Source organism: Hevea brasiliensis, chromosome 9 (genome assembly GCF_030052815.1).
Source record: "Hevea brasiliensis isolate MT/VB/25A 57/8 chromosome 9, ASM3005281v1, whole genome shotgun sequence".
In the NCBI taxonomy this organism is placed as follows: Eukaryota; Viridiplantae; Streptophyta; class Magnoliopsida; order Malpighiales; family Euphorbiaceae; genus Hevea; species Hevea brasiliensis.
The window spans coordinates 2764033-2785591 of NC_079501.1; the positions used below are offsets into that span (position 1 = coordinate 2764033).

At 35.5% G+C, this 21559-nt stretch overlaps 2 protein-coding genes across 2 annotated transcripts; one reads left to right on the forward strand and one right to left on the reverse strand.

The window, feature by feature from the left end:
* Nucleotides 1-541: 541 nt before the first annotated feature.
* On the forward strand, nucleotides 542-14537 carry LOC110649534 (ATP-dependent helicase BRM). The gene is made up of 14 exons (XM_021804127.2): nucleotides 542-1211; nucleotides 2338-3678; nucleotides 3873-5198; nucleotides 5391-5503; nucleotides 5702-5789; nucleotides 5906-5992; nucleotides 7744-7836; nucleotides 7914-7997; nucleotides 8081-8284; nucleotides 9631-9873; nucleotides 9947-11503; nucleotides 11593-12123; nucleotides 12924-13175; nucleotides 13692-14537. The coding sequence occupies exons 1-14, from the start codon at nucleotides 1035-1037 to the stop codon at nucleotides 14340-14342; spliced, it is 6747 nt and encodes a 2248-aa protein (XP_021659819.2). The 5' UTR covers nucleotides 542-1034; the 3' UTR covers nucleotides 14343-14537.
* A 294-nt stretch (nucleotides 14538-14831) lies between these two features.
* LOC110649535 (ubiquitin-conjugating enzyme E2-23 kDa) lies at nucleotides 14832-17235 on the reverse strand. The gene is made up of 6 exons (XM_021804128.2): nucleotides 17073-17235; nucleotides 16888-16967; nucleotides 16341-16455; nucleotides 16160-16212; nucleotides 15933-16061; nucleotides 14832-15163 (listed from the first exon to the last, which is right to left on the reverse strand). Exons 1-6 carry the CDS (start codon nucleotides 17114-17116, stop codon nucleotides 15033-15035), a joined length of 552 nt encoding a protein of 183 aa, XP_021659820.2. The 5' UTR covers nucleotides 17117-17235; the 3' UTR covers nucleotides 14832-15032.
* Nucleotides 17236-21559: the final 4324 nt, after the last annotated feature.

A 21559-nucleotide genomic window follows, 5' to 3' on the forward strand; every position in this document is an offset into this window, starting at 1 on the left:
ATTATCCATTATATGAAGTTTGTAATTAACAATAAAATTAATAATTATTTACCATTTAAAGTAAAAAGAAAAATATTTGATTAATAAAATATGAATTGATCAAAATGAAAAAATTATTTTCTTAATTTTTTTATAGGGCAGCCAATTGGTGGACCTAAGCCATTGAAAATTACAAAACCTTCCTTCCAACGCACGCATGACACCGTACACGTAGCATGATCAGTGATTCGATTTGATTGAAAATCTCGGTTTTGATTAAAATTATAATTAATTAAAATTAAATTAAAAACTTAATATTTTATAAAAAGTTATTATTATTAAAATAATTTCATTTTATTTATTTATTTTTAATAATTGAGTCTTCTCTTCGCTTGTTCGATCGAGAACTAGAAGGCCTCATCCACCAGAAGCTTGCTCAGACTGTAATTATGACCAAGTACAGCGTTAAATGTCTATTATGCCCTTGTCTGAATTTCTAACCGTAGTCAGGTGGACCCCATCGCCACTGCATAAAACGCCACAAGGCTCATTCATTGTCCAACCTCTGATAGGTGATATTAAACCCCCAAAAAAAATCTTATTAAAAAAAAAAAAGAAAGCAACAAATTCTAGGGTTTGACTGAGGAAAAGAAAAAAAGAAAAAAGAAAAATTGAGCATCCTCCTATCGCGTGAAGCCCACAACAGCGATAGGGTCGTAGTGAGTCACTGCTTGAATCGCCGATCTACATCTGTCGCTCTTCAGATCCATCACCATTACCGCTCCGCAATTATCGTTTTTTTTTTTTAAAGGGAGAAAAAATTGGAGCAAAAATTAAAAAAACCTAGAGAGAGTGTGGATAGACGGAGATTATAGCTGTGTGTATATGTTTTGAACGTTGGGATCGGGAGGGTAAAATTGGGGTTTTGTCAAAGTTTTGCCTCGATTTGGCTTTTTCCTCTATTTCTACTCTGTTTGTGCTTTTTAACTTTTTTTTTTTTCATTTTCTGGGGGCGGAATTTAAAAGGATTGGTTTCATTTTGGTATTAAATTTGCATGCAATCTGCTGGAGGTGGTGGTGGTGGACCCAGCCGGGTGGGGCCGGCTGGGCGGGCGGCCTCCACGTCATCAGCAGCATCGCCATCTTCGTCTTCCTCTGCAGTATCGACGCCACAGTTAGGTTTCGACTCGGTACAGCAGCAGCAGCAGCAGCAACAAATGGGGTCTAGGCAGGTAGGGCTTTGTGAATTTTTTTTTTTTTTTAAATAGAAATTGGTTGATTTCACATTGGGCTTGACGAATTTGAAGCTTTTTTTTTTTAATAAATAGTGAAACTCGTGCCAAAGGGAATATCATTGATGCGTGATCAGTGAATTTAGTAATTAATGCGAGTGATCAGTTAGGCACTTAGTTGAATTTTGATCAATAGGTAAGTTTTAGTTGTCTAAGGAGTCCAACTAGTTTACTAATTTAGGACGGGATGGGAACTGGCATTAAACTTTGAGTTGCATTATCTATAATTATGCATCAACTCCACTCTTCTTTGGACTGGAGCAAACTTAATTGCTACAACTAGGTGGAGTCTGCTTGCTTTTTTGCTGTTTATTTTTGTGTTGCATGATTCCTGTATTTTTTTTTTTTTAATGTTTCTTCAACTTTTTGATTGGAAATGTATTTGGATGTTATTGGTAATAAGATCAAAGGCATTCCTTGTTTGGGTTGTGAAGTTATTTTAGTTTTATGTATTTTTTTTTTTCATGTAAATATGTTTTTGAGGTTCATTTATAGCACAGAAATATAGTGTTTGATTATGGTTTAAAACTCTGTACAATTACTTTTAGGATAAGGTTACTAATGGTAATCTAGAAAAGGAACTTACCAGCAATTATCTTAAGTTCTTGTTGTTGATGGTAGACTGCATTAATTCTGCGGTTTTTAGTTGTATGCCAAATATGTTTTTGTTATTATTATTATTGACTGGCTATTCTGGAGGGAAGAATTGTCGTTTTCTTTCTCCTTAACCTACATGTGGTGTAATTTTAGTTTTTGCAATAATGAATCTTCTAGTCAGATGCTCCCTGTTTGTTTCTTTGCTTTCTGGTGAATTCTGAATCACAATCACATTTTAGAGTTCAGTTGGTAAATATGTGGTTTAATCATCTTGCTGTGGGTAGTTGGTGAGTTTTTTTTTTTCAATGGTGTTCTGAGTTCTAAATTATCCTTATCAAGGATATGTGCATCTTCATTTATTCGGCATGCATTTTTAGGGATTGTATAGCGTATGGTAATAACTTTGAAATATGTTGTTCAATGTTATACATATGTGCTTTCTTATAAAAATTTTGAGCTGTCCATGCAGGCATTGCAACACCAATTACTTAGAAAACCTGAAGGCAATGAAACTCTTCTAGCTTATCAAGCTGGTGCTTTTCAAGGAGTTATGGGAGGAAGCAGTTTTTCTTCATCTCCAGGTTCAATGCAAATGCCTCAACAGTCCAGAAAATTCTTTGATTTGGCTCAGCAGCATGGTTCCTCCCAGGATGGCCAGAATAGGAATCAAGCTGCTGAACAAGTAGTTCTGAATCCTGTCCAGCAGGCGTATCTCCAGTTTGCTCTCCAGCAACAAAAGTCATTTTTGGCAATGCAGTCACAACAGGCAGCTAAAATGGGAATTTTGGGCCCTGCAACTAGCAAGGATCAGGACATGAGGATGGGAAATTTGAAAATGCAGGAACTCATGTCCATGCAGGCAGCTAACCAAGCTCAGGCATCATCATCCAAAATCTCACCTGAGAGTTTTTCTCGTGGTGAAAAGTCAGTGGAGCAAGCACAACAGCTAGCCTCTGAACAGAGGAATGAGCAAAAGCCTCCAAGCCAACCCGCTGTCATTGGACAACTAATGCCTTCTAATGTTATAAGACCCATGCAGGCACCTCAGACTCAGCAAAGCCTCCAAAATATGGCAAACAATCAGCTTGCAATGGCTGCTCAGTTGCAAGCAATGCAGGCATGGGCACTTGAGCGAAACATTGATCTGTCACTACCTGCAAATGCAAACTTGATGGCGCAGCTCATCCCACTTATGCAATCAAGGATGGCTTCACAGCAAAAGGCCAATGAAAGTAGTGCAGGTCCACAGACATCACCTGTTCCTGTGTCAATGTCAAAGCATCAGGTTGCTTCCCCACCTGTTGCAAGTGAGAGTTCTCCGTGCGCTAATTCCTCCAGTGATGCCTCTGGGCAGTCTGGCCCTCCTAAAGTGAGGCAGAGTGTTTCCACTGCCCCATCTGGCCCAAGATCCAATGCAGGGATAATCAACAACACTAACAACCTTGCAGGGCAACAGCTTGCCTTTCACAGCAGAGAGAACCAAGTGCCTCCTAGAACGGGGGGCGGCCTTGGAAATGGAATGCCTGTCATGCTTCCACCGCAGTCATCTACAAACGTGAGCCAAGGTGCAGATCAGACTTTTCCTGCAAAAAATGCATTAAATAGCCCAGAAAACTTACAAATACAGCATCTCAAGCAATTAAGTCGATCTTCTCTACAACCTGCTGGCCCTTCTAATGATGGAGGATCAATCAACCACTTCCCATCGCAGGGTGGGCCTGCTGTCCTGATGGCACAACCGCGTGTTGGGTTCACTAAACAACAATTACATGTTCTTAAAGCACAAATACTAGCATTTAGGCGACTGAAGGTCTGAAGCTAGCTCTCTCTCTCTCTCTCTCTCTCTCTCTCTCTCTTTCAAGTGCTCTCACTCTCTCTCTCTCTCTCTCTTTCAAGTGCTCTCACTTCTTGTCATCGTACATTTCTCTAAGTGCAGTTGAGAACATTAATTGACTTAATAATTTCTAAGAAGTCAATGTCGATTCCTTCTTTGTAAATTGACAGAAAGGAGAAGGTACACTTCCTCAAGAGCTTCTTCGAGCTATTGCTCCTCCTTCTCTTGAGTTGCAGCAGCAATTACTTCCTGCAGGAGGAGGTAATCAGGATCGATCTGGTGGGAAGATTCCTGAGGACCAACCTAGGCATTTGGAATCCAATGAGAAGAACTCTCAGGAAATACCATCTGTTAATGGACAGAATGTCACGAAAGAGGAAGCATTTGCAGGAGATGAGAAAGCAACTGTCTCAGCAAGTCATATGCAAGCCACAACAGCTGCAACAAAGGAACCTGCAACATCAGTGACTGCTGAAAAAGAAGAGCAGCAAACTGCTACATTTCCTGTTAAGTCCGACCAGGAGGTGGAACGAAGTGTTCAGAAAACACCTGTTAGAAGAGATGTTGCAGCTGACATGGGAAAAGCAGTTGCATCACAGTTTCCTGTGTCTGATGCAGCACAAGTGAAGAAACCTGCACAAACAAGCACTCCACCCCAGTCAAAAGATACTGGCTCTGCCAGAAAGTATCATGGACCATTATTTGATTTTCCCTTCTTTACCAGGAAGCATGATTCCATTGGGTCATCAGGGATGATCAACACTAACAATAATCTAGCATTGGCATATGATGTCAAAGATCTTCTTTTTGAGGAAGGCATGGAAGTGCTTAACAAGAAGAGGTCAGAAAATCTGAAGAAAATCAATGGTTTACTGGCAGTAAATCTGGAGAGGAAAAGGATTAGACCGGATCTTGTGTTACGGTTACAAATTGAAGAAAAAAAGCTTAGGCTTCTCGATTTACAGGCACGCTTAAGAGATGAAGTAGATCAACAACAGCAGGAGATAATGGCAATGCCTGACAGGCCATATCGGAAGTTTGTTCGGTTATGTGAGCGTCAACGGATGGAGCAAGCAAGACAAGTACAGGCCTCTCAAAAAGCCATGAGAGAGAAACAATTGAAGTCCATCTTCCAGTGGCGTAAGAAACTTCTTGAGGCCCACTGGGCCATCCGTGACGCGCGAATTGCCCGCAACAGAGGAGTTGCCAAATACCATGAGAGAACATTGAGAGAATTTTCTAAGAGAAAGGATGATGATCGGAATAAAAGGATGGAGGCATTAAAGAACAATGACGTTGAAAGGTATCGGGAAATGTTGCTGGAGCAGCAGACTAGCATCCAAGGTGATGCTGCTGAGAGATATGCTGTTCTCTCATCGTTCTTGACTCAGACTGAAGAATATCTTCATAAATTGGGTAGTAAAATAACAGCTGCCAAGAATCAGCAGGAAGTAGAGGAGGCTGCAAATGCTGCAGCTGCAGCTGCAAGACTGCAGGCATGCTTTTTTCAACTCCCTCTTTTCCCTTCCCAATTCTCTCTCTCTTCCCCTCTATCCCTCAGCAACACCCGCCACCTGGTTATTGATTTTTTTTTTTGTATTTGTAAACCAAAATCTTTCCTTTTTTGTTTTCTTGCTCTATGCAATAATTGATTTCAGATCTGCTAATCCATTTATTTGTTGATATAGGGTCTGTCAGACGAAGAAATAAGGACAGCAGCTGCATGTGCTGGAGGGGAAGTAATGATAAGAAACCAATTTATGGAAATGAATGCACCCAAGGATAGTTCATCTGTTAGCAAGTTAGTTATTTGATTATATGCTCCATATTTTTCTGCTTTGGTTGCCTGAATCAGATGGAAGTTTCGTTTCATGTAATGTATTCCAATTGTGTCTAGGATATGCAACAATTCTTCTGTTCGGAATTAATACTTTTCCTGAAAAAGTCCATGTTTTAGTGTGATAGGTTTAACTTTGTTATTCCTTGTGGTTTTCGCCAGATATTACCATCTTGCTCATGCGGTCAATGAGAGGGTCATAAGGCAGCCTTCCATGCTACGGGCTGGAACCTTGCGAGATTATCAGCTTGTAGGTTGCTAATGTTGAGTATATTTCAATTTTTTTTTTTAACTATCATTATTGTGTTGCTAATTAAAACTTTGAGCTGCTTACATCAGTGCTTGTTTATACTTTATCCCCTTTAGGTAGGGTTGCAATGGATGCTCTCTCTGTATAACAATAAATTAAATGGAATCCTGGCGGATGAGATGGGTCTTGGAAAGACTGTTCAGGTGACTTTCTGTTGCCGTGTTGCCTTAAACCTTTTTAAACACATCTTCTTAGAAAATAGAAAACCTGGAAAAACAATCTTATGTTTTGTTTTTCTCGAAACTCTATGCCTATGGTTTCATATATCATTAGCAGGGTAAATTACTTTTTAGTTCATGAGTTTTGCCATAATTAGCACTTTTGTCCTTGTAATTTAAATATGATACACAGTTAAGTCCTTCCATTCAAATTTAAATCAATTTTCTGTTAAGTCAATAGAATATCAATGGTACAATGAGAGAGAAATATTTTAAATCCCAAAAATACTTTCATTTTCTCCCTTTCCCTTCTGTCTATCCCATCTCTCTCTCTCTCTCTCTCTCTCTCTCTCCCTTTGGTTCCTCTCCTCTGCTTGACACCATCACAGACTCATGGAATTGACACCACTTCAGCCACCTGCAACCTTCTCCACATCCAAAGCCTCAAAGACCACCCTCATCCTTCCCAAGAGCGTCAACTCTAATCCCTTGCCCCACTTTTCAACACCTACTATTTACGCAGCAACATCAACCGAAATACCATACCCATCTCCTTCAACACCTCAACCTCACCTGATTTCCAAAAGCCCCATTCTCAAACCCATCGCCCCTTGAAACAGAAACGTAAAAGAGTGAATTTCTGAAAATGTTGATCTAACCCATGTCAAGCACAACCATAGGCGCCACAAGGTATGCGAATTTCGCTCCAAACCTTCTGCCTTGGTTCTCTCAAGTACCCACAAGGTCTATGATTGCCGTTTGACGAAACCATTCCTCGCCATGGTTCTTGCCATTCTTCAATTGAAGAATGCAATTGAGAACCACCAACAAGCTGAAAAGGAATTTTGTGCTAATATAGTGAATGATGGTGCAAAATCTGACTGTTACAAGATATGGGAGAGGCTATATTTCTTGGTTCCCTGCACTTGCAGGTGGAGGTGAACTTTTGGCAGGTGGCATAGATATTGTTGGTGGGAGTGAATTGGTAGGTGGCGGTTGATTTGCAAGTGGTTTTGATGGATAACAAGCAATGATTTTTGGATCTCTCTGTCTTTGTCTTCTGGTGTTATGGACAGTGATGGAGTGGGTGGAGTTCAAGGTGTATTACTTTGATCCCGAGATTTTTCGAAATCTAATCTCCACTTCCATGAGGCAAGCGCTTGAACAGCCACTCAATTACACGAGAATTCACTTGGCTGATCTGCTGAGGCTTGTGTTTGCAGAGTGATTTACTTGGACTCTGATTTAATCGTGGTTCGCTGATGATATTGCAAAGCTGGGTCTTCAAGGCTTTGGACTGTTGTCGATTCTGTGGGTCTATTGGGTATACGGAGCTGAGAAAGGAATGGAAAATAGTTTGCAAAGCTGGGTCTTCTAGGCTTTGGACTGGCATAGATTCTATGGGTCTATTGGGTAGAGGACAAGAGCAAGCGAGAGAGAGAGAGAGAGAGAGAGAGAGAGAGAAATGGGTAGAAAGGAGGGAAAGAGAGAAAATGAGGGTATTTTAGTCAATTTTCAGACAGTTAACAGAAAATTCGACTGAGGGACCTTGAATTTGACAGAATTAAAACACAGGGACATAACCATTGACTTTTAGAAGTGCAGGGACAAAAGTGTTAATTATGACATAACTCAAGGACTGAAAAGTAATTTACCCTTGGAATAATTCATGGATCAGACAACACAATATTTTTTGCACACTTGTGCTGTTCTTAAATGCTATCTCTACCGTGCAGGTGATGTCACTGATTGCTTATCTGATGGAATTTAAAGGAAACTATGGTCCGCATCTTATAATTGTCCCTAACGCTGTGATGGTAAATTGGAAGGTACGTTACTTTTTGGTTGCTTGTGGAGGGCTTGTTATTGTTGTTGTCTAACATGTCTAATTGGGTTCATGCTGCAGAGTGAGTTCCATAACTGGCTTCCATCTGTATCATGCATTTTTTATGTTGGTGGAAAAGATCAACGGTCAAAATTATTTTCTCAAGTAAGAAAAATGTGTTTACTTGTTCATTTGATCTTTTGAGTTTCCTGTGAATTGCTGAAGTTTCTTTTACTGTTATTCTGTAGGAGGTTTCTGCTATGAAATTTAATGTTCTTGTGACAACTTATGAATTTATCATGTATGATCGGTCAAAACTTTCTAAAGTGGATTGGAAGTATATCATAATTGATGAAGCACAGAGAATGAAGGACAGGGAATCGGTTTTAGCCCGTGATCTTGACAGATATCGCTGCCAGAGGCGCTTACTTCTTACAGGGACACCATTACAGGTATATGTTAAAGGCATCTCTCTAGTAAACAGTAATATGCTTTTACCTAAACTTATGTAAATGCTTGGGGTTTTGTGAGGCCTTAGCTAAATTATACTATTTCTTTTCTTGGTTGGGTGTGTCTATGGTTGGGCTGCTATTTGCTTTTTTCCTGTATTATTTCTTCATGCTAGTGTGCTTGCCCAGATATGCACAAAAAGCCATCAGCTGAGCTGATTTTACTTGTTGAACTGAACTTTAAGTTAATTAAGGAAGCATGCTTGTCATTATCTCAGATTTATTTTGGTTCTATAAAGGTGTCTATAATACTTGCATGCATGGCTTTTCTGTTTCATGTATTATGCGCTTATAAAGGATGGGACAATGGGTAATACCAGTGTGCAAGAGAAAAAAGTTCCAAAGTACTTGGTAACATTATTTTTCAATTATTGAAAAGTCTGCTTTGTCTGATATGTTTTATTAGCATTCTTGAACTGAGATTTAGAAATGGAGCCTAGGCAAGAAAGATATGCAAATTTTGGCTATGTTCTGGACTAGGATGATTCTGAAAGTAGGATTTAGTGGGTGTAATGGCTTGGCTACTTATTTGTAACTTTTAATTTAAAATATATTATTTAACTTATAAGTTAATTTAAAAAAAAATAGTTTGTTTGGTAAACTATTAAAATTAACTTTTGAATAATTTAAGTATTTAGTTAAAAGGGTCTTAAAAGGAACTTAATTTGTCAAAATGACTAAAATGTATATATCATTGAGTGTTGTGATTGTTAAAATTAGGATACTGTTGATATTTTTTAAAATTATTAGAATAATATAGTCTTTTACCGGGTTAAAGAGTAGTTTTAAAATAAGTCATATGTAAGTGTACTTTACTTATGACTTTTGACTTATTTTAAGTAGCTTTTTTAACTTACAAGCTAAAACAAATATTAATATACTTTCGACTTTCTACTTATAAATAAGTTTGACTAACTTATAGGCCAAACCAAACACTCTCTTGATACTTGCATTTTTTGTTTTTTCTTATAATACTGCAGAAATGGAAGGTAACAAACCATTACTGGTCCTGTGGCATCTAGTTATATATCTGTTTACACAATAAATTATTCTACTAGGGTTACAAATGACCCATAAAACGGCTTCAATGTATGGTCAGTATAATGGAGTGGACACAGTAATGGATAGGAATTAAATCTTTTGAATTCAATGTCTATGGAGTTCAATTGTTATAATGTGAAAAATGAGGCCCAAATTTGGTGTTTTAACATTCTGAACATGGAATTCTGATCATTAATTTGGAGCAGCCCACTAGGGAAATGTGACATGGACCAAATTTTGTTCTGCAGAATGATTTGAAGGAGCTTTGGTCACTTTTAAATCTACTTTTACCAGAAGTTTTTGATAATCGGAAAGCATTTCATGATTGGTTCTCAAAACCCTTTCAAAAGGAAGGTCCTGCACATGATGCAGAGGATGACTGGCTTGAAACTGAAAAGAAGGTCATCATCATTCACCGCCTTCATCAAATTTTGGAGCCTTTTATGCTTAGACGTCGTGTTGAAGATGTGGAAGGTTCGCTTCCACCCAAGGTATGCTATTGGTCAGTTACGGTTGATCATGTCTTTCCCACTGCTTGATTCTAATATCAGTGCTGCATTGCAGGTTTCAATTGTTTTGAGATGTAGAATGTCTGCTATTCAGAGTGCCATTTACGATTGGATCAAATCTACTGGTACTCTTCGAGTTGATCCTGAAGATGAGAAGCGCAGGGTCCAAAAAAATCCAATATACCAGCCTAAGGTGTACAAAACTTTAAATAACAGATGTATGGAACTTCGGAAGGCTTGCAATCATCCTTTGCTCAATTACCCTTATTTTAGCGACTTTTCCAAGGATTTCCTTGTTAGATCCTGTGGGAAGTTGTGGGTTCTGGATAGGATCCTCACAAAACTTCAAAGGACAGGGCATCGGGTACTACTTTTTAGTACAATGACAAAGCTCCTTGATATAGTGGAAGAGTACTTGCAATGGCGAAGGCTGGTATACAGGAGGATTGATGGAACAACTAGCCTGGAAGATCGAGAATCAGCTATTGTGGACTTTAACAGCTATAATTCTGACTGCTTTATCTTCTTGCTTAGCATTCGTGCAGCTGGAAGGGGTCTTAATCTTCAATCTGCTGACACAGTTATCATATATGATCCTGATCCAAACCCTAAAAATGAGGAGCAGGCAGTGGCTAGAGCCCACCGAATTGGACAGACAAGAGAGGTCAAAGTCATTTATATGGAAGCCGTTGTTGACAAAATTTCTAGCCATCAGAAAGAGGATGAATTAAGAAGTGGAGGTTCACTTGATCTAGAAGATGACCTTGCTGGTAAAGATCGATACATGGGGTCTATTGAGAGCCTCATAAGGAATAATATTCAACAATATAAGATTGACATGGCTGATGAGGTTATCAATGCTGGACGCTTTGACCAAATAACAACACATGAAGAGAGACGCATGACTTTGGAGACATTACTACATGATGAAGAGCGTTATCAAGAAACAGTCCATGACGTTCCATCACTGCTAGAGGTAAATCGCATGATAGCAAGGAGTGAAGATGAAGTTGAATTATTTGATCAAATGGATGAAGAGCTGGATTGGACTGAAGAGATGACAAGCTATGACCAGGTACCTAAATGGCTTCGTGCCAGTACAAGAGATGTGAATGCTGCAATTGCTAATTTATCAAAGAAACCTTCAAAAAATATCTTGTTTGCTAGTGGTATGGGTATGGAAACCAATGAAGTTGAAACTGAAAGAAAAAGGGGGAGACCCAAGGGGAAAAAGTCTCCTAACTACAAAGAAATTGATGATGACAATGGGGAATACTCTGAGGCTAGTTCTGATGAGAGGAATGGATATTCTGCACGTGAAGAAGAGGGAGAAATCCGAGAATTTGAAGATGATGAATCTAGTGGTGCTATTGAGGCACCTCCCATCATTAAGGACCAATCAGAAGATGATGGTCCAGCATGCGATGGTGGGTATGAGTATCACCGGGCTTCAGAAAGTACTAGAAATAATCAGATGGTAGAAGAAGCTGGTTCCGCTGGATCTTCCTCTGATAATCGAAGAATGACAAGAATGGTGTCTCCTGTTTCTTCACAGAAATTTGGGTCCCTTTCTGCATTAGATGCTAGACCAGATTCTGTTACTAAAAAGCTGGTATGTTTCTTATCTTTCTGTACTTGTGCTGTCATTGGATTGGTCAGATGTTGCTATCTATTCACTGAATTCTGTTATTTTGTTTCCAGGCAGATGAATTGGAGGAAGGGGAAATTGCAGTGTCTGGAGATTCTCACATGGATCACCAGCAATCTGGAAGTTGGATACAGGATCGTGATGAAGGTGAAGATGAACAGGTTCTGCAACCTAAGATAAAACGGAAACGTAGTATTCGGGTTCGTCCACGCCATACCTTAGAAAAACCAGAGAAGTCTGGCGTTGAGGCGCATCGTGGAGATTCAGGTTTGATGCCATTCCAAGTGGACCATAAACATCAATCACAGTTGAGGACTGATGCTGAAATGAAAACATTTGGACAGCCCAGTGCTTCCAGGCATGATCAGACTGATTCCTCAAAAGGCAGGAGAAACTTACCATCAAGGAGAATAGCTAATACAACGAAGTTGCATGCTTCACCAAAGTCTAGCAGATTGAATATACAGTCTGCTCCAGCAGAAGATGCTGCTGAACTCTCCAGAGAGAATTGGGATGGCAAAGTTACAAATCGAAGTGGAAACTCTTTGTTGGGCTCTAGGATGTCAGATGTCATCCAGAGAAGGGTATGTTTGATTCACTGTATTTTGACATTGTTTTTCATATTATCATATAGGATTACCTGAAAATTCTTTGTCATTCATCAGCTTATAGCAGCTGAAATAAGGTCGTGGAATTGGAAAATCATGGTTGGCCTCTTAGATGATTTATCATGATTTAGGATCTGATGATGTTTTATGGTTGTTGAATTGCTTTATATTCTAATAGCGCTGTAGCCTCATGGGTGGGAAATAGGAATAGAAATGGAGCATAGCATCTTTTTCAATTCCCATCCCTGCCCCATTTGGAAAAGAGTTTGAGTCGGGACTGTTATTCCCATTTTATTTTTATAATTTGTAAAACTATTAAAAATATGTGGTTCTATTAATATTTAAATATTATTAGTTAATATTTGATTAAAAAAATAACATTTAGTAATAAATGGTATATTTTCAAACTTAAACAACTTTTTGCTTATCCATATAACTCAAAATCATAATACAAGTATATGTAGCAGTGTTGTACCCTCGGTTACTTTTCGCCTTCCACCTCACTTCTTCATTGTAATGCATTTAATATTTTATGATGAATTTGTTTTGAGAAGAATGTCATGGCATATTCACCAATACAGCATCTCTCTCCCTTATACTTTATTGATTCTATTTCATTTGTTTTATTATTTTATTAATGTATGCCTTGTACCTTGAAGTTTTATGGTGAACATTAGACTTTAACAACTTAAATAGTATTTTAATTTCATGAATATGGTGGTTGTGCTATATTATTTATTTATTTGTTTATTAACTGGAAGTTCTCATTTGTGCAGTGTAAAAATGTAATTAGCAAGTTTCAAAGGAGAATAGACAAGGAAGGCCAACAAATTGTGCCTCTTCTAACAGCCTTGTGGAAGAGGATTGAGAATTCTAGTTGCATGAGTGGTGCTGGAAATAATCTTTTGGATTTGCGGAAGATTGAATTGCGTGTTGACAGATTAGAATACAATGGAGTCATGGAGCTTGTATTCGATGTGCAATTTATGTTGAAGGGCGCAATGCAATTCTATGGGTTCTCGCATGAGGTATAATTGCCCTATTAACTGCTTTTTTCTTCCAGATGATACTCATTAACTTGTTCCTTTCTCGTATGTCCTTTGGGAGAATGCTTTCGAGGTTGTTTCTTGAAGCAACTCTGTGGAAGCATAGTTGAGCATATTTAGGTCTCTACCATGTTGGTTTGGTTGGTCTGCTTTAAGATGTCTTTCAATTAAAAAGTGCAATACATTTAAAATTGTGTCATGCCACACTGCGGCAGTTTAGAACTTGGGATGCATTTCGCCAATTCTGACGTATAAAATTTAAGATACTAAATTAAACAAAATGATATTCTGAATGATACAAATAATTCACCTAAAATGCTTTTCTTGGTTTGTCTCGACTCAATTTTCCTTTCCAGAAACCAATCGTCTTTGACAAATCTTATTCTTTTGTCATGCTTGGTTGCCTAAAAATAAAGTTCCAAAATTATTCCTCTTGTATTGTATCTGTTGATAAATTTATTAACTGTTATAATCTCAAGGTATATTTAAATCATGCAGGTGAGATCTGAAGCAAGGAAAGTACATGATCTCTTTTTTGACATCTTGAAGATTGCATTCCCTGACACTGACTTCCGAGAAGCCAGAAATGCACTCTCTTTTTCTAGCACCAGTTCTACTCCATCACCAAGACCAGCAGCTATAGGACAAAGCAAGAGACACAGGATAATAAATGAGGTAGAACCAGACAATAGTTCTAGCCATAGGCCGATTCAACAAGGATCAATACCTACTGGTGATGACACAAGGATCAAAGTCCACTTGCCAAAGGAAACAAGGCATGGGAGTGGGACTGGCAGTAGTCGGGAACAATGCCAGCAGGGTGATTCTCCACATCCAGGGGAGTTGGTTATCTGCAAGAAGAAGAGGAAAGACAGGGATAAGTCGGTGGTTAAGTCAAGGACTGGATCTAGTGGCCCAGTTTCTCCCCCTAGCATGGGTCGTAATATAACGAATCCAGTTCCAGGTTCAGTCTCTAAGGATATGAGAGTGGCTCAGCAGAATTCCCATCAACAAGGGTGGGCCAACCAACCTCAACCAGCAAATAATAGCAGCATCGGTGGTGGTGGTGGTGGTGGCAATGTTGGTTGGGCAAATCCTGTAAAAAGGTTGAGGACAGATGCTGGTAAAAGGAGGCCAAGCCATTTATGACTTCCTAATGAAGATAGTGTATAATGGAAAGAAAAATTGTTGCTGTTAAGTTGAGCTGCAATAGTGGCCCTTTGTGGCCTTTAACAAGTGCAGTTAGTCTATACTGTTAATATAGCGTAGGTGATTGATCATTGTATACTGGTCCTTCCATGATTTGAGAAATCCAATAGTTTTCACCTCTGCATCTTGCAGTTATACCATGCCTCTGTTACATTGTTTATAGCGCTTACGCCATGGTTAAATGGTATTCACATTACAAGAGTCCGATTTACCTTCCCTTCAGAGGGTAGATGAATGAATAAATATATCATGCGAGCAAAAATTTAAAATTGGTGTTTTTCTATTTGCTCTGGTTGCATTTCTGAAATAAATTCGAGTTCTGTAGTCCTTCGCAGGGCAATAAGGCATGGCAGCCCCTTGGGTTTTATTCATAGAGGAATTGTAAAACCACAGCGACTGGGCTTCCGTTCATATATTTACAGCTAGATGTATGCACAAGAAATGGGATTACTCGGTGAATTAAAAAATTTCAAATAAATGGAGTGGAACGTGAAGCAATGATACGTTCATTTACAGGAGGGAACTAAAAGAGAGGCTATGACCCAATACACAAGTCCATAGAGTGAAGCTAAAAACATCATCATCATGATGTACGGATACAACAGTTGAGAGAGGATTGGTGGTCGATTGCTATGGATCTGATAGGCCTGCCATTTCATCATCCTCAGACTCGTATTCGTCCTCACTTGGCTCCTCATCGCTAGATTTTTCTTCTGGAGCTGCCCCTATATCTTCTGGCTTGGCATATTTCTCACGGTATTCTGATTGGTGAGCCAATAAAAGCAGGGTTAATGATATACAGGCATAAATTAATCTTGAAGTGAAAGACAGACACAGGAGTACAAGTTCAAAATCCATCTCCAAATAAATAACACTCAAAGTAAATATGCTCCTTGAAACTTTTTGTTGTTTTACTAAACAAGTAATGCTCACACCAAAATTTGCTAGTATATTTCTCTTAATGATGTTTCTGTATATTAGAATGCAGTAGATTATTCTTAGCCCCTGTTAGTTCTTACCTCATACATCATCCCATTTACACACAGCTCAAGCAGAGAGAGAGAGAAAAAGAGAGAGAGTGAGAGTGAGAGCGAGAGTCTTATTTACGTTTCACAGAAATCTTGATTTAAGATAGCAACAAATCAGTTCTTCAACACTGCATGTGAGAAGCATGCTAGTAGGCAATCACGAGGAATCAACAAATTGTGAGCAAACTGCAGGCCTACCAATTAGCAAAACCCAGAATTTGAACAAATCCTTCCAGCCACCGTGCAGACTGGAGGCCTATGTTTGGTAATGATGGTGTTGCGATTTCACTTGCATGGTGATAATTTGAGGGTACGTTGTATGATAATTAAGCCGTTTCCTACATCTCTTTATGGTAAATAGCATAACACCTAGCAAACATAGCTAACCAAAGTTTTATCTCTTGTATCTGGAAGTTTAGCCCTGTGATTCATTGTCTGTCTCTACATAATTCTTCAAGGATGCCTAATCAGAAATCCAGAACTCGGGAAAAAGGATTGCTACCTTTAACTCTTTGTTCATAAGCAGACCGGTCGCGCATCATCAAAGCTGCAGCCTCTCCATTTAATGGGTCTGATGGGTTGGGATACAGAAGAAGCTGTGGTAGAAACACCTCAAATACATTTACCAAATCTGGAGAACATTTGGATTGAACATTAAGTTAATAGCTCTGTTATAACTTGGAAGTAGCTTCAATATTTATCTCAAAAAGGCAATGTAAAAGTCTATACCGAACATGGGACTCCAAGTCTGATTGATAACGTCTAAACAAACTGAGCCAGACCTGAAATTAGTATCAACCAAGATAATCAACTTCACAAATCATTCTTCTTTAAACAGAGAAATGTGGTGAACGATGATCTACCTAAAATGGAAAGTAACCATTTTTTGCTTCCACATTTAATTACTCACATTTCATCAACATTTGGGTGATAGATCTTATTAATAAAGACTATCGTGGGGGATTTGTATGGATAAGCATCTGGCAGCTCAACTCTTATCCTCCACACACCTCCATGATAAGGACCTGACATAATTCATCCATCAGAAACAACATAAAATTTTGACAAGAAAAGCTTTTAGGCCAAAGTTGCTCTAATTTGGGCTAAAAAGTTCAAAGTAAATGCACTATGAAAAACAACAGCCTAAAGCAAGTCTCTTTCTAAGATCAAAAAGCATATTAACTGTTTAGAATCTACAAATTGCATAAAATAGTGGAATGAGAAATTCTAAAAAATCAAAATAGCAATGAAATATTCTTGATAACTAATCTTATCAATCACAACTCAAGATTTTATATCCCCTCTCCTCTCCAATAACTATAGATTGAGAACCATTTAAAAAGATCCAAGAAAAAAAATCAATCACCTTGCTCAGCTCAGAGTATCCCATTTAAAAAGAAACTAAAATCTAAAAAGAGAAAAGAAAAAGAAAAGATATATGAGAAATGAAGATTTACTGTCAATGGGTCCATGGAAATGAACATAGAACTCTTGCACGTCATCACCGATAATATCAACTTTATAGTCGCTCATCATCCTATATCAAAACACAGAATAAGAAAAAAAAAATAGCAATAATAAGAAGAGGGATAAAAGAATAAGAAAAAACGATGATATTGAAGAAATTAATTAGAGGATTAACAATTTCATCAAGTCCATATCCCTGCGTTTGCTTGGGGACGACATGGTTTCCTTCTTTCAAGTTCTATGGCTTCAAAGAGAAGAGTTTCGAGAGAGAAAAAGAGAGCAAATGGAGTTTGCTTGTCCAACTGAGAGAAGCAACCAACAACAGTAATAAAACTGGCAACGCACAGAGAATGAGAGCTAATAATAAGATAATACCGACATTGTCCTTTTGAAAAAAAAAACCAAAATAATTTTCTCTCTAATAATATTATTAATTTCGCTTTTTATGGATAATTATTTAAAGAAAATGGGACAATTATTTCTGAAAAAATAATATATTTTTTTAACATTTTATTGTTGTTCTTATATTATAAAATTTGCCTCGTAGTGCCTTGCACGCCATCAAAATTCCTAGGTACCCAAATCAATTATAAATTTTATTTTATATAAATATTAATTTAATATTTTTAAAATAAATTTCTATATAATAATTATTTTAATTATATATTTTAATTAATTTTATACTAAAATATTTAATTTAAAATTATTTATTCATTTTTTTATAAAATTTAGTTTTTATTAAATGTACTCCTAACATTTTATGGGTCCATATCCCCAATTTAAATAGATTTCACTTAAATAAATTATTAAATTATTTTTCATGATTTAGGGAAAAGAAAACATATGTAAAGATGATTTTAACCTTTGAAATCATATCTTATCTCTAGGCTTGTCTAAATGTGGATGGTGATGGAGAACAAAGTTGGAGCCATTTAAAGAAAGCTTCATGGCCTGGGAGTATAATATTTACATCCAAGAAGAGCCCAAAAATTATAACCCCAACTCCTCCTCCTCCAAGGATATTACAGAATTTTGGCCAACTAGCTAAGTTTTGAGTCCCTAAGTCTTATTCCCAATCAATGGGGTGACAAGCAACAACTAACAAGTTGGCATTTGACAATCGCCCATTAGAGCCATGTGGTGTATATATATAGAGCCAGAGAGATTAAAGCCATATTGCTTGGTGATGAGTTTTCTTCAAAGGATTCTTCTTTTTACATTAACACATTATTATTATTTTTTTTCATTTCAATTGTTCAAACTTTCTATGCTTTTTAGCACATAGTGACTCTTCTTTTTTAATTCAACACAACCCATCAAATCAAAAGTTTGTTATACCACTTTTGATTAATTTTCTTTTAAAAATGGTAAATAAAGAAATAAATTGTAAGAGTATAGGAAGGGTAGAGTTCTGTTGATGAAGCAAGCAAGGTACATAGCAGACTTGGTTGCCCTGAATTGGCAGCTGAAAAAAAAAAAGAGTCCAGTAAAATTGTCACACCTTCTGATTCATTGTATTATTATTATTATCTTGTCATTATTTATAGGGAAAGCAACAACCAACAAGCAACTTTCTTAGGTACCCGTGCCTAATTTCACAAGTCACATGCTGCTTGTAAAATTCTTCTAATAGTAATGATGTTGTCCATATTATTAAATTGGAATTGAATTGGTGGCTTGAATTAATAAAACGATGAACTGGCCTTAAATTGATTTGGATTTATTATTGATTTAGATATAAAAGTGATCTAGCGTATTTCGGTCAATCCAATGGTTAAATCAGTGGATTGATGGGATTGAATTGATTTAATTAGTTTAATTATTTAATAAAATTTTTATTTTTTAATATTGATATAGAGAATTTAACTCGAAATTTAATAAAAATTTTTAAAATCAAAAATAATTGAAATATCTTAGTATTTATATATTTTTTTAAATTAATATATTTATTTTTAAATATATACTTAATATTTTATAAATATTAAAAAGAGAATTATATATTTATAAAATTTTTTATATATTATATTATTTAAATATTTTTATATAAAATTTAAAAATACTATAAAAAATTATTAAATATAGCTTAATAAATATTAAATAGTTAAGATTTAATTAATTATATTTGTTTATATATTTTTATTAATAAGTGTTATATTTAATTAATTTTTAATGAATTACTAATTAAATTATTAATCACTTGATTGCTTTGTCGGGTCAATTTTTAAGTTGAGTTTAATAATATTAATGTTGTCTTGATTTTTTTTTTATCAGGTCTGAACTTACAAGATAAAAGGGAGAATATTAAGTGGGTTAATTTAGATAAACTCTTCGATATTTAAGTCAATAATAATACAATACTGAATATATCATAAATACTTAAGCTCTTTATATAATCATTAGACACTTAAACTCTTTATATAATCATTGGGTAAACTTTTATTTAGAATATAATTTAATATTGAGGTTATATTCTTATTTTGAAGAAAGCTCAATGGATATTTTTTTATCTCCCACTTCATAAAAGATTCAAAACCTCTTTTTATTTATTTTTTGTACTTTTATTTTTGGACTTTAGTGGCAATAAAACTTATCCACACGTCATTTTTCATAATTTTTATTACTATAAAATATTACATTTATATTTTTAATTGATTTAAGAAGAAATTAAAAATATTTTATTAATATTTTTATGCTATAGCCATTTGCCTTATATTGCTCCACATAAGAAAAAAAAAAGATGTAGTATACTTGTAAGAGAAGAAAAAGATATAATTATTTTTAGGAAATTACACATAGATATAGTGTGATTTTATGTTTTAAATATTTAAAATTTGAGAATTTTTTTTATTACAATTCTGAATATATAATTTTATGTATTTAACATTTAGCTAATAAAATAATTAATAGTGTTAAGAACCTGATATGACATAATAAAAATTTTATATTTTATATGACATGTAATTAGTGAATCATATTAAATCAAAATTTTAAAATATTAATAATTGAAAAATAAATTTAATAATTAAATATAGAAATTAAAATAAATTAGGGTTTGGATGTGGCTTAACATTTGACATTAAAGTCTCCAAAAAATATTGGCATTTTGCCTAATTTACCTTTATTTTATTTTTAATTAATATCAATCAAGAGGTAACCAAAGTAGCAACAGGGTAGTGATCGCTATTTTCATTTTCGTCCTGTAAGATATTTGAGGTCGGGGGGCGAAAACTTCTCCATTGAGTAGTAAGTTTACCACAGGAATTTTTTTTTTCTTTTTATTTTTTATTTTAATATATAATTATAAAATTATACAATATAAATTTATTTATTAAAAAATAAATTATAAGATATAAATATAAATTTGAATTATAATTTTAATACTATACATATATTTTTTTTATTAAAATTGTAATATTTAAGTATTTCAATACATAAAAATAACATAAAATCTAAGGTAAAAATATAAATTTGAAACATAATATCAATAATATACATATATTATTTATTAAAATTATAATACTTAAATATATAAAAATAAATTAATTTTTTAATAAAAAAATATATTATTACAGGGCAGATTTCAAGAATCGGAGTGGGAGACCTTATTTTCATCTCTGCAAACTCAATATTGAAGTCTTAGTGAAACCTAGCAAAATTAGTCAGGGTGGGATCAAGAAGAATCGCCGTCCCTAGAAACAGGCACGTTCCCTTATATTCACGAGATCGGACTCGCCGCCGGTTGCTTTTCTATCGGCACATCTCTTTGTTTTTTTTTAAAGTCTGGGCTTGGTTAGGCAATGCAATCCACAAAATCAATTTTAAATTTTTTACCAACCGTTGAAAAATTCAAAAGCAAAACACCATTAGTAAGTGCTTAAATTTCAATGGAATTCAATAAAAAAAAAATTATTCTCAAGATGCAATAATTAAAAAAAAAAAGTGTGAATGTGATTTAACATTTTACCCTAATCCTATAATAAAAAAATTTATAATTTTTCCTAAAAGGAAAAATAATAGTAATATTTAGTATCATATGACTATTAGAAGTACATCACGAACTGAATAAAATTTAGGACATGGCTATAAAAAAACTTTAATTTATATGAGAATAAGTTAAATAATTATTAAATTAAATATTTATATTTAGATTAGTGCATTTGTTATATATGCTTTTGTTAATTTTGTACAAATTTAAATATAAATATTTGATCTAATAATTTTTAAACTCATTTTTATATGAATTTAAATTTATATTAGATATACCCTAAACATAATAATATAAAAATTATTTGACCAAATACATTCCCAGAGACTTGAATAATTACGTTTTTACCTAATAAACACATGAACTATTTTTTTTGGCCTATCTCACATCTCAACTGAAAAAAAAATATATATATATATCACTTAAACATATATTTACACCGATAAAAATGTGAGGAGCATGCGCCTATGACGTGTCAATTGACTTCTAAATGGTCAAAACTTAATTTGATGTGGCATTAAGATTGGGAATGTATTACTACCAGCTCCTCTCCCACATTTAATTATAGGGAAGAAAGTTCACATTAATAATATGGTCATCGGCCGTGTTGATTTCAGCGATTCAACCCACTCATGAACATGCCCTGCTTGCTTTTACTCTTGGTGTCAAGCAGATGA

Excerpts from the sequence above, each read along its gene's own strand:
- LOC110649535 (XM_021804128.2), bottom strand. The coding sequence starts at position 17,116 with ATGTCGTCCCCAAGCAAACGCAGGGATATGGACTTGATGAAATT. Across the intron at positions 16,968-17,072 it reads GATATGGACTTGATGAAATT|GATGATGAGCGACTATAAAG; the intron begins GTTAATCCTCTA and ends GTTTTGATATAG. Across the intron at positions 16,213-16,340 it reads CACCCAAATGTTGATGAAAT|GTCTGGCTCAGTTTGTTTAG; the intron begins GTGAGTAATTAA and ends TACTAATTTCAG.
- LOC110649534 (XM_021804127.2), top strand. The coding sequence starts at position 1,035 with ATGCAATCTGCTGGAGGTGGTGGTGGTGGACCCAGCCGGGTGGGGCCG. Across the intron at positions 5,504-5,701 it reads GATAGTTCATCTGTTAGCAA|ATATTACCATCTTGCTCATG; the intron begins GTTAGTTATTTG and ends GGTTTTCGCCAG. Across the intron at positions 11,504-11,592 it reads ATTCTGTTACTAAAAAGCTG|GCAGATGAATTGGAGGAAGG; the intron begins GTATGTTTCTTA and ends TTTTGTTTCCAG.